Source organism: Pantherophis guttatus, chromosome 2 (assembly GCF_059756535.1).
Source record: "Pantherophis guttatus breed Tessera chromosome 2, ASM5975653v1, whole genome shotgun sequence".
NCBI lineage: Eukaryota > Metazoa > Chordata > Lepidosauria > Squamata > Colubridae > Pantherophis > Pantherophis guttatus.
The window spans coordinates 210,324,057-210,338,205 of NC_142064.1; the positions used below are offsets into that span (position 1 = coordinate 210,324,057).

Genomic DNA, 14,149 nt, shown 5'->3' on the forward strand with positions numbered 1-14,149 from the left:
TGTCTTTAATATAAACAGACGTACAATTTGAATTATAATCTCACAACATATATAATATGTAAACACTTCAGTTTAATTATCTTGCAAAAGAACTATGTTTGCACATAGTTGAGTAACTCACACATTCTCCCTAAAGAAAATCAGAATGTAACTAATGATATCTTTCTTTCCCAGAATGCTTTCTGAGCTATCAGGAGCTTTTGTACACAGAAAGGATAAAGTGAATTTTGGTCAGTGCCTCAGGGTTTTGTGGATTTCTAGGATTTAATGCAGGATTCAGAATCCCAAACACAAGTTGTAAAATTTTCTTCTTTTTTATTACCACACCAAACCAAGGCAAGTTTTTAGTTGCAGTTTTATGTAAGATTTCTTTGCAAGGTTTGTCAAAAACTAGATAAAACCAAAGTCTTCTCTTGGTCTTCTGCCTTCCACTGCTCTCTTGAATGGTAACAACAGTAGCTTAAATTAGAAGCAATTGCTCAAGCAATTTTGATGTGGGTGTTTTCTCCTCCTAGAGGAATAAAAAATGTTGACTGAGTATTACTAAGATATATCTCTATTGGCAAAGTAAAATTTCTTCCTGCTACTGATAAAAGTATACCTTGTTAAGTAGTATGTTAGCATAGCAATGAATTACAAGTGTAGGTATTTTTATGCTTAAATTCCATTCCTACTTTTTTACTTACGGTAGATATGAGAAAGAGACTAAGTATACTGAGCAGCATTCTGTCTCCCTAGTTCTACCTCTGGCTCTTCCTTAAAACCAACAACAAATCTTAAACAACCAAGGCTGTTTAGATCTATTTTTGATTGCCATACATTATTTCTCTATAACTGTCTTCCAAAACTTTCTTCTTCTCGTGCTTTTTTAAGACTCCATTTTCTTTGCCAGCTTAACAGCAATCCCTCTCTTCTCCAATGAAAATATTTTGCCTATGAGAAAGCTATAAACTGCTCTATCTACTCTTCACTTATGCTATGTCCATCAGCTAACAAAAACAAAGTATCTCTGTGACTAATTCTTCAAGATGCACAAATCTCTGAAAACTGACAGTTTTCATGAACTGAGAGATCCCTTTGGAAAAATGCTGTGGTTATAGTTCACTCTTAACTTTTTTGAAATGTAACTATGATAAGGGGGAATAGATTAATCATCCCTTAGTTTACATTTCTGAATCCATAGGGACAATATGGCTGAGAACTGGTTGAAATAAAATAGTAGGTTTTGGATCAGATCTACTTAGACAGTTTTTCTTATATAAGATGCTCATCTGTGTCTTTAGGAAGTAGCTATGAAACTTTGGATTTTGGACAATGTCTTTTAGGGAATGAGAGAGTTTTGCCCCATACTTTGATGCATTACTCTTTTTCTGTACAAGCAAGCAAGATAGTTTTTCAATATGTCCATATACAATTTACTATTTTAAAATCATGACACCATAATGATTACAGAAATAAAATGGAGATTATTTCTATCATTGTAATGCTTAACACATTTAATTTTCATTGTAGAAACGTTCATTTTAAAGTATAAATAGTAAAATGAACAATTAAAAATTCATTTAATAAGGAACTTTTTCCTGGATTCCAAGTATAGGCTGTGCTAAAAAAGAAGTTGAAAGTCTCTCTTTTTCTCTTTTCTCTCTAAGTGAGGTCTCTCGATCTTTAATCATGAAGTTGACATTATAGAATTCTTCTCCAGTAGATGAAAACTGCATCTTTTTCTTGTGTTCTAACTTACTTTAATACCTCACTTACAATTATAAGGAAGGAAATAGCTTAGTATATAAATTGATGGTTCTCAAAAATTGTGGAACTGTGACCTCCCAAAATGATAAATGTATGTGACATATACACCTGAATAAAGTAATGATTTTATTGATGTTAGGGTTGGTTGAAAAGATGCATATTTCTTTTTCCTGTCAGCAAAGTCATCCAATCAGATGTTGCTGTGCATACTGCAAATAGGGAGGGCACTTAATACTGCAGTTGATCCAGTGAAATCAAACACTTTAAATTGGTTGTATCTGAATTGGCTGAATTACATATTACGTCTACTAAAGCTGTCTGAGGATTATATAGTTTGCAGAATTGTGGACGGGCTGTATTAATGGCAGTTCCTGTCTTACCATATTTGCATGTAGAAGGCACATTGTAATACAGTTTTGTACTTTTTAAAGATTTACATATAGCACCTCTATCCCCCACTCTCTCACCCTTCCTCCCTCCCCCCCTCTCTCTCTCTCACACACACACACACTTATGTCTGTATGTAATGATTACTGGTATATGTACATTAAATGCAATGAATGGTCAAGTTCTGTGTACGCGACTGTCACTGAGGAACTATTAATGCCATCTTTCAGTAGAGGCATTTCATGTTCTCATAGTCATTTATTCTTTTTCAAATGTCAGTTATAGATCAGATTCATGCTATATTTTTGGCCATCAGCTGTCATTCAATTTCAATATATGTAGTACATACCATTCCAAGTTTGAATGTATTATGTATTCATGCAATCCTATGTGCAAGATTATATGTTGATATGTTCATAATACCTAACAAAACTCCAATGGCACAGCACTAAGAATAATTTTTATATTTTATTGGGGGGAAGGTGAGATCCCAAAAGTGACAGGATATGCAAAAACAAATTTAATTAAAAATAACAAATGTTTGTTTGTTTGTTCTTCACATTTTTGAACCACCCACCACCCTCAGAGATATTGACAATCAAACCATACTGTTTGTATATAAGCCCAGAGTGTTTAATTAAATCAGATTGAGCTAAGTATATTCAAAACTTCAAGAAGTAAATATTCTTATTATATAGCAAGTCTCATTATTTGCTTATCAATGTTGTGCTCTTATAAGAGCACTTCTCCCAGATGCTAGTCCAAAATTACCCAGATATCCCATTTCCAGTTGCCAATTTTATTGTACAACAAATAGATTATTAATTATGGATTTTTTTTTCTATTCAATGTCTTTACCAAAGACATCTGTTGTAAAGATTTGGTATTATTTTTGTACTAAATATTGGTGTTAATTGATGAGAAAACTGCTTCCCGGCTAATTTAGAATAGAATAGAATGACAAGAGTTGGAAGGGACCTTGGAGGTCTTTTAGTCCAACCCCCTGCCCAGGCAGGAAACCCTACACCACTTTAGACAAATGGTTATCCAACATCTTCTTAAAAATTTCCAGTGTTGGAGCATTCACAACTTCTACATTTAATAAGTTGTTCCACTTATTAATTGTTCTAACTGTCAGGAAATTTCTCCTTAGTTCTAAATTGCTTCTCTCCTTGATTAGTTTCCACCCATTGCTTCTTGTTCTACCCTCAGGTGCTTTGAAGAATAGTTTGACTCCCTCTTCTTTGTGGCAACCCCTGAGATATTGGAACACTGCTATCATGTCTCCCCTAGTCCTTTTTTTCATTAAAATAGACATACCCAGTTCCTGCAACCGTTCTTCATATGTTTTAGCCTCCAGCCCCCTAATCATCTTTGTTGCTCTACTCTGCACTCTTTCTAGAGTCTCAACATCTTTTTTACATCATGACGACCAAAACTGAATGCAATATTCCAAATGTGGCCTTACCAAGGCATTATAAAGTGGTATTAACACTTCACGTGATCTTGATTCAATCCCTCTGTTTATGCAGCCAAGAACTGTGTTGCCTTTTTTGGCAGCTGCTGCACACTGCTGGCTCATATCTAAATGGTTGTCCACTAGGACTCCAAGATCTCTCTCACAGTTACTACTATTGAGCCAGGTACCACATATACGGTACCTATGCATTTTGTTTTTCTTCCCTAAATGTAGACCCTTACTTTTTTCACTGTTGAATTTCATTTTGTTAGATAGCGCCCAATGATCAAGTCTGTCAAGATCCTTCTGAATCTTGAGCCTATCTTCTGGAGTGTTGGCTATTCCTGCCAGCTTGGTGTCATCTGCAAATTTGATGAGTTCCCCATCTATCCCCTCATCCAAGTCATTGATGAAGTCTAAAACAGAGCCCTGGGATACTCCACTGCATACTTCCCTCCATGTAGATGCAGTTCCATCTGGTGGGGATGCTGTCTAACCCACATTTTTCTACTTTATCTAGTAGTAGGTTATGGCCTACTTTATCAAATGCTTTACTGAAGTCCAAGTAAATTATATTGACAGCATCCACTAATTTTGTCACTTTGTCAAAGAATGCAATAAGATTTAGGTATTGCAATAGAGCAGGGGTGTCAAACTCAAGGCGAGTGGGCCGGATCTGGCCCGCGGGGTGCTTAGATCTGGCCTGCTGTGGGTCTGCTAGTAAAAATGAGGCGTGGATGGGGCGACCCCCTGCAACTGCTTTTGGAGTGGTCCAAAAGGCCTTCCAGACCCAAAACGGGGCCTCTGGAGTGGTCCAGGAGGCTTCCAGATCCAAAACTGGGTCTCTGGAGTGGCCCAGGAGGCCTTCCAGGCCCAAAACGGGGCCTCCGGAGTACTGCAGGAGGCCGTCCTTGACTCAGAAGATTATAAAAGGGAGGAAAAGTAAAATATTTTACTTTCAGGCTTGCAGGATTCTGCTGCTAGCCTATGTCAATGTCTTCCTGTGGAGTCAGTTTCTTGATCTGGTCTATCTCTCATAAGGTGATCAAGTAGATCAAGCAAGTATTAAAAAACAAAATCACAGAAATGTACACCTCCCCATTTTTATAAGTTTATAAAACCATGTCTGCAGAGGTGCGGTTCCGTGTCACACCCACCATGGCCACTCACACCCCCATCCGGCCATTTAAGGTCAAATCCAATCCTGATGTGGCCGTCAATGAAATTGAGTTTGACACCTCTTCAATAGAGGGATTATGCAATTGACAGAATCAAAGATATTGATTGAAAAATGCCTCTTATATAATTTTTATGGGTATCGGATTCCTATGTGCATACCATTGTATTTACAACTTTAAATGACTGAGCATTTCTTCCCATTTAAATATGAGTGTGCTGCTCTTTTGCACTATGTCAACCTAAAAGTAATACCTGAAATAGGTATTTTGTAGAGATTCATGTATTTATGGAGCATTCATCCAGTAGTGTTTCAAATAATATATCTCTGAGCTATCCAGTATAACATCAGATAACAAGCAGCTTAGATATTCTATTTGCTGTTAAATTAAGCATGTTATTTTTAAAAAGATGTTAATACTCGTTTGCCTTAGTAAGAGAATATATCTAAATCTTGTCCAAATGGTTCAGATTTACAAAGTTTTGTTACTTACAATATTACTTTTTACATGTTCTTCTACCTTGAAAACGGTCCTCTTTTTTTGAACAGGAAAAAAAATAGTAAAATAGACATAGAGATAACATTGTTTTATCAACAAGAATAAAATGCAAAAAACAAAACAAAACAAAAACCCACAGAAAAACATATATCCAACACTAATAACAATAACAGCAAACAAAAATAAATTGTAAAATGTATACAAAAAAGGGGGGAAATTACCCAAATATCGAATAAATTTAACATTAAACAGACAGAAATTCTGCCCCTGCTGGTTGCTGAGGGGAACAAAAGTAAAACTAATAAATTCTCCTTCCCTTTACATAATGAGTCTACAAATAGTTACAAACTCCCATCCCTATTTAACAAGAATACTATATTAAATAAACAAATATTCCAAGTGAAAGGATCCCACTACTCACCAATTCTGATATCAAAAGCAGCACAACTACATTTTGCAGATTAGGTCAAGGCAGTAACTGTCTTAGAGCCAAGTGTTTTCTCAAATTTATGATACATATCTATATCTGCATTTGGGAAACTATATGATAAATATATGATAAAGAGGAGGACTCTGTGACATTCAGTGTGCCATTATAGATTTTTTGATATTCCAGAAAGTTCAGTATTTTACTCCTATGCACCAACATTATCTTTGATGTGCATATGAGGAGGAGCAAAATATTTTTAGTTAAATTAATATTGTAAGTGATTGAGGGTTTAGACCATTTGTGTCATATGTGTGCTTTGTGAATTAAGTATTTGTTGTGTATATTTGAACATGAGAAAAACTGCAACTTTCTCATTATTACCCATTAATTTATTACTACAATCTGCGTGCTATGTTTCTGTTGATGTGAAAACCAGGTCACTTTAAACAGGTCTGTTGGAAGGGCTCCAACATTCATAGTTCAGGAAAATTTATCAAGTGATAGTAACAGCCCTTGTAGCAAGTGTACCTGTTCAGTTCATTTTCTGTATCCTTGTTGGTATAAACCTAAACATAAATTAGAGACAATATAAATATCTAAAAAATTCTAGAAAATTTAACCATTAAATTATTTGGGAGATTGGGGAGCAATGTAACCAGTTTTCCCAGATTAACATACATTTTGAAGAGTAGAAAAACTGCAATTTCCCAACAACTTCTATTAAACTGTAAAATCTAATGAACAATCTAGCCTCTTACAGTGCTTTCATATATTGGCAGCCCTCTGGAATAGTTTTGAAAATATGCAAATCGATAAAGCCCATAGATGCTATCGGGCTTTTGTGCTGATAGATGCCATTCTGCCAGTTGAAAGATGGAATTGGCTATAAACCAGTGTTTTAATATTTTCAAATTAATTTTTAACTGCTTAATTGTTTTTGGGAAAATAAATTTCTTTTGAGCTTGTAGCCCTGACTTTATATTGGTTGAGTGAGATGTATAAAATATTTGCTAAAGCTAAAATGTAGTACTCCTTCCTATTTCATATATGAAAAATATGTTCATATTTTTGAAAATGAAATGACATAAATGTAGAAAGGCAATTAAAAACAGAAGCAGTGCCCTGCTGGATTGGACCTTTGGCCCATCTCAACCAGCTTCTGTTCTCAAAGTGGCCAACCAAGTGCAAAAGTATCTGGTACATCTAGTTTCCCAAGCAGGTGGTCTTGATAGACAGTCACGCTGCCATTGAGGCTAATGATGGCAGATGTACCAGAAATATTTTTATTTCAGTAAAAATTGAGTTATAGAATTCCTTCATTGACTTATTAACCCAGCTGCTCTAACCTGGTGGTCCTTCAATCCACTCAACCCCCCTTTTGATAACCTGATGAAAAATGATGGCATAATTCTCTGCCATTTTGTGATATAAGGTATATTATATTTATTAAATAACTTCCAAATTCCTTTAAAAATTCCACTGTTATATCCTTGTCTGATGTGGTTTCATTCAGTTGGTCACTTTCTGCCAATTTTAAATGTCATCTTTGTTCACCAGAAGATTCCTCATCACCTCACATGAATCAATCTAATTAGTCACTCTCTCATTGCCATCTTATATTTGGAATTGTATAAATGTCTGTGAGTTATATGTCTCAGGAAGATGAAATAACTGGGTGAAAGAGAACCATTTGTGTTTTGTCATGTGTACGTGATTGTTCTAACTCGTTTACAGGCTCTCCCTCTCTACCAGATAAATACCGTCATCATCGAGAATTAATGATGCTACTACCAGCACACCGAGATCGGCCTAGCAGTGCTATGTATCCTGCAGCTATCATGGAAAATGGACAGGTAAAGCGTGTGTGCATGTGTGTGTGTACGTGCATGCACACCTATGCGCCTGCATATATGTGTGTATCTTTGTGAGTTAGATTAGATTATACCAGCTGTGACACAATTAGCTTGGGTTCAACTTCAGCCTTAATGCATAAATTGATATGATGTGATATGGCCAGGGGATTACTAGGATTAATCTTCAAGGCTTTAGTCACAGGTTTTCTGTGCTGTCACCACAGGAATTTCTAAGATAATGCATTTGTTATTCAGCCACTTGAGACTTGAACATGACATGCAAATCCAGTTTATAACTAAAAACGTAAGTTATATGGTAAGAACCTGAATGAGATCTTTCATTGAAAAAAGGACATTTGATTAATTAATTCTAAGATTCTGTATGTGTAATGTGCAATATTTGTTTCAATAGTCTTGAATTGCATTTTATCTTTCCTAGCATCCAAATTTCCAGAGAGCCTTATTCCAGCAGGTAATTGGACCATGCAAACCCTGCAGTGATCCTAATCTATCTGTTGCTGAAAAAGGTATTGTCTATTCTATTTTATATATGTTTTATACAACTCATTCAATTACTGATTTTCCTTTATAAGTTTGATATTAACAGTATTTCATTTTATCTGATATACAATTATCTTATCCCAATCTATTATAGTTTATATATCATACTTTTTTACCAAGATAATATCCCCTGAACCAAATGTTAAGGAAATAATTTCTGAAGCATCACTAATCCATATAAACAAAAATATATTCGAATTGGATTTTTCAAAATAAATGAATAGCTTTTCCCAACCAGTCGAAAAGACATAGTGAAGAAATTCAAGAAAACTTGTGAAGTTTTCATGTACTTATTTATTAATTTATTTTGTGATAAAGGGATACACAATGGCTTAAACAAAAAAAAAAGATGTAAAACAGAACATCTATACTGACAAATCATGTAATAAATGCCCATCTGCAAATTATTTGCAGGGTGAGTTGGGCAGAGAGCAAATGATTAAATGTGACTGCACACTTTTTGTACTTGCATTGTCATATCTCACACAAATATGTAGGAGGGAATTTTGTATGGCCGTATCACAACACATGCTTTATCTGTCAGATTTTGCTGGAATCTTGGTTTGCTGCAGATGCCCTGTAATATGAGCTTTCAAGGTAGACATCCTTTTATTGAGCTTTATTCTGGCAGAAGTCACGTATCATCAAAATGACATTCCAGGTTGCCTGGTACTTAAGTAATATACCAACACATCAGAATATTTACAATTCATAAATTTATTTTCTTCCATCTCCCTGTGCTTCCAAATTCTCTAGAGGATTAATGTAGAAAATATTTAGGAAGCATATATTAGGCTTTAAAGAGAGTCATTGGGAGGGGAAAATCTGTTGTTAAGTGATGTCTCATCGCATGAGGCATCATGCGACCACACCGATTTAAGATCTTTTTGTTATGGTTGTTAAGCGAATCATTGCAATCATTAAGCAAGATATCAGGTGATTGTGATTTGTGACCTTTCTGACCGATTTCTCCATTGATTTTGCTTGTTGGAAGCCTGCTGGGAAGATTTCAAATTGCAATCATGTGACCTCAGGACACAGCGACCTTTGTACATGTGAGCCAGTTGCCAAGCATCTGATTCACAATCACATGACTGCAGAGGTGGTGCGACAGTCATAACTTTAAAGATGGGTTATAACTTTTTCAGCTCCGTTGTAACTTTGAACCATTGTTAAGCAAATGGTCAAGAGTCGAGCACTACCGGTAGTGGTAACGAAAGTCTGAGAGTCAGTTTGGTGTAGTGGTTCAGACATAAGGTTAGAATAACAATAGCAATAACACTTAGACTTGTATACAGCTCCACAGTGCTTTACACCACTCTCTGAGTGGTTTACAACATCAGCATACTGCTCCCATCAATTTGGTCATCATTTTACTGACCTCCAAAGGATGGAAAGCTGAATCAGCCTTGAGCCCTGTCAGGATCGAACTCCTGGTTGTGGGCAGAGTCAGCCTGCAATACTGTCTTCTAACCATTACACCACCATGTTTATAACATATACAGAGTGTTGAAAGAATACTGAGCTATTACACACAGGTTCAGTTAAAAAATAGATACAGTCATAATAAACTTATCTTGGACATAGAACAGTAGCTTAATCCAGGTATGAATGACTATTAACTCTCATATTTGTAGTAATATAATACATACAAATACATTGATAGGAAAGCCTCATTCCTATTTGAAGTACATTTGGAAGAGAGAGGAAGCGAGAAGGCAGGAAGATTTCTGGTCTTGCTTTGCTAAGCATAGTTGAGATGAGAGACAGACACAGAGACAGTGAATAAGGACTTACCTATTTCTTGCCATTTGCCTTAGTGGCCAAAAGGCTCATAGATACAAATCTCCAAAATTATGTTCATAAAAATTATATAATAAATTATAACTTAATTTAAATAATATAAATTATAATTAGGCAGCAATCATATTACTAGCTGTTTTATGAAATGGTACCATGTAATTCTCCACTGTAAATAAGCAATTAAAATCAGCTGTCCAATAGCAAACAAGAAATTTTCAAATGAACTATGAAACAGAAATGGCCTTTGAGGGTGTAAGAGATTGTGCTGGGGCTGAGAAAGAAAGAAGAGTATCTCTGAATCAAAAAAAGTAACATCAAGGGCTTCTCAAATAGACTTAGTCCACCATAAAAGCAATTTTGGGGAATTTTTTTTTGAAGAGAGTCTATCTTAACAAAAGTCACTAATAAACGTGAACTGGAGGGATCGAAGCTAAATTCTCAATATTCTGTACTCTAATGTCTAATTTTTTGGCATTCATAGTCATTAAAGAAATGTGTCAATTTTGCTCTTTAATCATGTTTTTCAGTTAAGAGGCTTGAGAAATAAGAGATTGGGACTATTGAACTATGGAATCTAGCCCCAGAGCATAACATACAGTTTAAACTAGTGGTTCCCAATGTGGGCCCCATGCACCTCAGGGGGGGAATTTGATTTTTAATGGGGGGAATTTGAAATCTTGTTTAAACCAAGTTAATGGCCTTTTAGGCTTCCTCCACATGAGTAGGAGTTCACTTTTTGACTAGTAAGAATTATATGTCACGGGGGGGGCATCAGGATTTTAGAGATGCTTAGGTGGGACATGGCCAAAAAAAGGTTGGGAAACACTGGTTTAAACAAAAGAAATGCACATTAAAAATAGTCTTAAATTACTTTTGAGATCAAATATATTTTGTAGCATTCATATTACTAAAAACTAGGCATTAAAATGTGTCTTATATAAATAAAAGGCATGGTAATATTGTTGATAAAAACATTTCACTTCTACCCTTAGATAAAATAAAATTGCTTGAAAGTCTGCAAAAAAGCAGCTTAGGTCATGGCAGAAGCAGAAAACCTGCTAAACTAGAAATCAACAACTATATTTTGATTAAAAAATGGACTTTGCCTCCTCGTTGTGAAAATGGATTCTAAGGCTGCAAATTGTCATCTTTTTCTTTTTCAACTACAGTACTTCAAGTGACAAAGTGCTGATGTATAAGACTTTGGCTAATGTTCTCTATCAGATTTACCTAAAATTGTGCTTGTTGTTTAGCAATCAAAGCGGCAATTCTTCAGACATAATCAATGAAAAATCTTGTGGATAATTATTAAAGCAAGTTTCTAGGAAGGATCTAATTTGAAATCTAATATAATTTCAGCATAAATTTTATTTGGTGAAATACTCATTTGGTGTCATGATTATAGAGCAAGTTTTCAAAAACAGTTTGAAGCTATGAAAAATATTGTGGTCATCGTGGCTCTGTTGTGCATATTGCTATTTCTTTTCCTAATTTTTTTTTTTGGCTTCTTTTTTATCTTGATTTTCAAAGCAAACAATAACTTACTACAGTATAGTGTGTGTGTGTGTGTGTGTGTGTGTGTGTGTGTGTGTGTGTGTGTATTACTGGTTTTCAGAGTTGTTCTGTTCTTTCATTAAAAAAAAACACTATTTCCTATCATCTACCCCATCTTCATGGATGAATATAAGTAATAGCATGGAGCCAGTCCCAAAATACTCCAGAGACTGAAGAAAATAAAAATGTCAGCCTTCAATCCTGTCAAGTCCCAATAAAACCTATATTTGACTATTATCCAAATACAATTTGTTTCCATCCTTCAGCTGTTTCAGCAGCACCGAGCAGCTGGAGTCTAGACAGCGGAACCAGAGAGGCCCTGCCATTCCTGTCTGCTCATGTTGGGAGCATCCTGATCCCACCAGTGCCTCCTCCAAGCCTGACCCATGGTAAGGAAGTGGTCAGGAGATCTGCAGAAGAACCCTACAATGATGCCCAGATAAATCATGTGAAGGCCAACACAGATGTCTTTATGACTTCTCTAAAAAGAAAGGGAAGTCATGGAGGAAAATATTTTCCTGGTTCTCTTGGCTGACAGTTAACCTAAACCTTGAAAACTTCAGAAGGGCTGTGAATGTGCTTTGGGACTGGACTTAAGATTTTTAAATGATGTAAGGTAACGTAAGGTAACGTGATGTCTTGCTGTAGGTTTTAATGTATAAATATATATTGAGCTCAAATTATTTTTGGAAACAAATATTACTTTAAATTTTTTATCATCCTTCCAAGGACAATCAAGTACTAAAAAGTAATTGAGATTTCAGATGTGGATTGCTAATGAACCTGTTTTCCTGCCATGGGACTCTTAATACAATATCAGCTGTTGGTAAAATTCCACCACATTTACTGTTTACTTCCATTTTATGTTTATTAAAAACATTAGACTATATTTACATAATAACACTGATTTCTGAAAGTGAGTGTTCAACTGTAAGGATTAACATTTGCTTTGACTAGTATTGCACAAATTAAGAAGTATGAACAGGTCAGTGATTCTGCTCTATCTGACTTCCCTTATCAGGCCACTATTTACTACACTTTGATGCTTTCCACCATCATCTTAATGACGCTCCCCCAGCGCTGCCTGCACGAACACTGCGCAAGGTAAATGTTTTATCATATTTCAGAACCTTCTATCCAGTATCATCCTAATATTGCTTAGATTAGAATTTTTAGATATACCTGTTATACCCAGTTTTTGGAGAGATTAAAAGCAAAAATCAGTATCCCTAAGAGAAACATACAAACTCTGCAAGCTGCTGTATAGGGTCTCCTGGGTTATTTGAGAATAAAATGCTAAAAAGTAAAGCACGTCACCAGGATGTTCAAAAGAAAAAAATAATTTCCTGTTTGTTCTTTTATATAAGATGTTCACCTTGAATGAGTTCATATAAATTATGTCCAATTTTTGCTCATGCTCCCATGTGAGAGGATGAGTCCAAAGTTTCCTCATAGCTTAATAGGTACTAGGGAAGGAAAATGAATCTTTGCTGCCGAGCTGGGCTTTTAAAATCAAGGGAGGTGATACACAATATATACTAAACGTGGCTGAACAGCTAAAACATCACTGACAAACAAGCCTTTTCTTAGCATATATTTTCATTTCCAGTTATTCAAGTGTATTGATTAAAATAATTTGGTCCTTATAAAGAAATATCCTGTTTATTATCTCTATTTTGTTTTCCATAATTTATTTCCCAAAAATTCCATCTTGAATTACGTCTCCACTGAGTTGACCTATAAATTCTTAAAGATTATTTTTCATCTCTACTCTAATTTCAAATCTCTTTTAAATGATATAATATTCATATAAGCAGCTATTAAGGCTGTTATGATAGCTGTAATATTCTTTCCCAATCTCTCAAAGTTCTTTTGAAATGTGTCAAGTGTGATGACTTTTTCAATAATTTCTATAGGTTTTTCTATAGAAAACCTATAGAAATCATTGGTCTATTTTTTCTAATAACAGCCATTTCATTAGGTACAAAAAGGGAAGTTAAAAAAAGTTTACTTCTTGTTTTGTCTTAAATCTTTGATTTCGTCCTTAATTCTTTGATCCCTAATTCTACTGTATGAACACATGGTTTGTCTCAGATTTGTTTTGCAAATCCAATTGTCTTTCTACAAGAACACTGAACAGTCTGCATTTCCATTAATCTCTTATTTTATGTATTTAATTATTTTTAACTCTTCAATAAAAATCCTACTGTTTCAAATATAACTGACCCCTTAATCCATTTTAAACTTTCTTTCTTCTTAAGTGTATTTATCTAGATGATAGTTAGAATCATCTTTATATTGCCTATGAAAAAATGAGGGAAATGTATGTGTTATTTTTGCCATCTTTCATATATGTAAATGCTAATGTAATGTAAAGCACCTCCCAAGTCTATTCATTTTAAGTTTTCCATACTTGAATAAAACTGAATGCTCTATTTTATATGCAGATTGCATCCAGTTCACCAAGAAATTACCCTTAAAAACAAAAAGCAGTCTTGCCTAAAAATTGTACATATTTAACTAAAATTAAGTTGCTTCGTCCCAAATTATACGATATAGAAGAAAGATTTCTAGCAATGAATAATTTAGATATCCAAATGAAGATTCACATTCAGTCTTTAAACAATATTGAAAGGATCTTAAACAATCTATTCCTTTTTTAACCATTCAGTTCTAA

The 14,149-nt window shown here is 34.8% G+C and overlaps 1 protein-coding gene across 19 annotated transcripts in view; it reads left to right on the forward strand.

Annotated features, from left to right (window-relative positions):
* The window catches only part of DOCK3 (dedicator of cytokinesis 3), a 190,595-nt gene that overhangs the window by 174,669 nt on the left and 1,777 nt on the right, over positions 1-14,149 (forward strand). For 10 of the 19 annotated variants that reach the window (XM_034440103.3, XM_034440173.3, XM_034440121.3 and 7 more), the window contains 4 exons: positions 7,436-7,554; positions 7,994-8,081; positions 11,739-11,861; positions 12,494-12,576. In XM_034440103.3, coding sequence (XP_034295994.1) covers positions 7,436-7,554; positions 7,994-8,081; positions 11,739-11,861; positions 12,494-12,576 — 413 coding nt within the window. Of the gene's footprint in view, positions 1-174; positions 337-7,435; positions 7,555-7,993; positions 8,082-11,738; positions 11,862-12,493; positions 12,577-14,149 lie in introns of those variants that run through there. The other 9 variants (XM_034440164.3, XM_034440193.3, XM_087887706.1 and 6 more) reach the window with 4 other exon arrangements.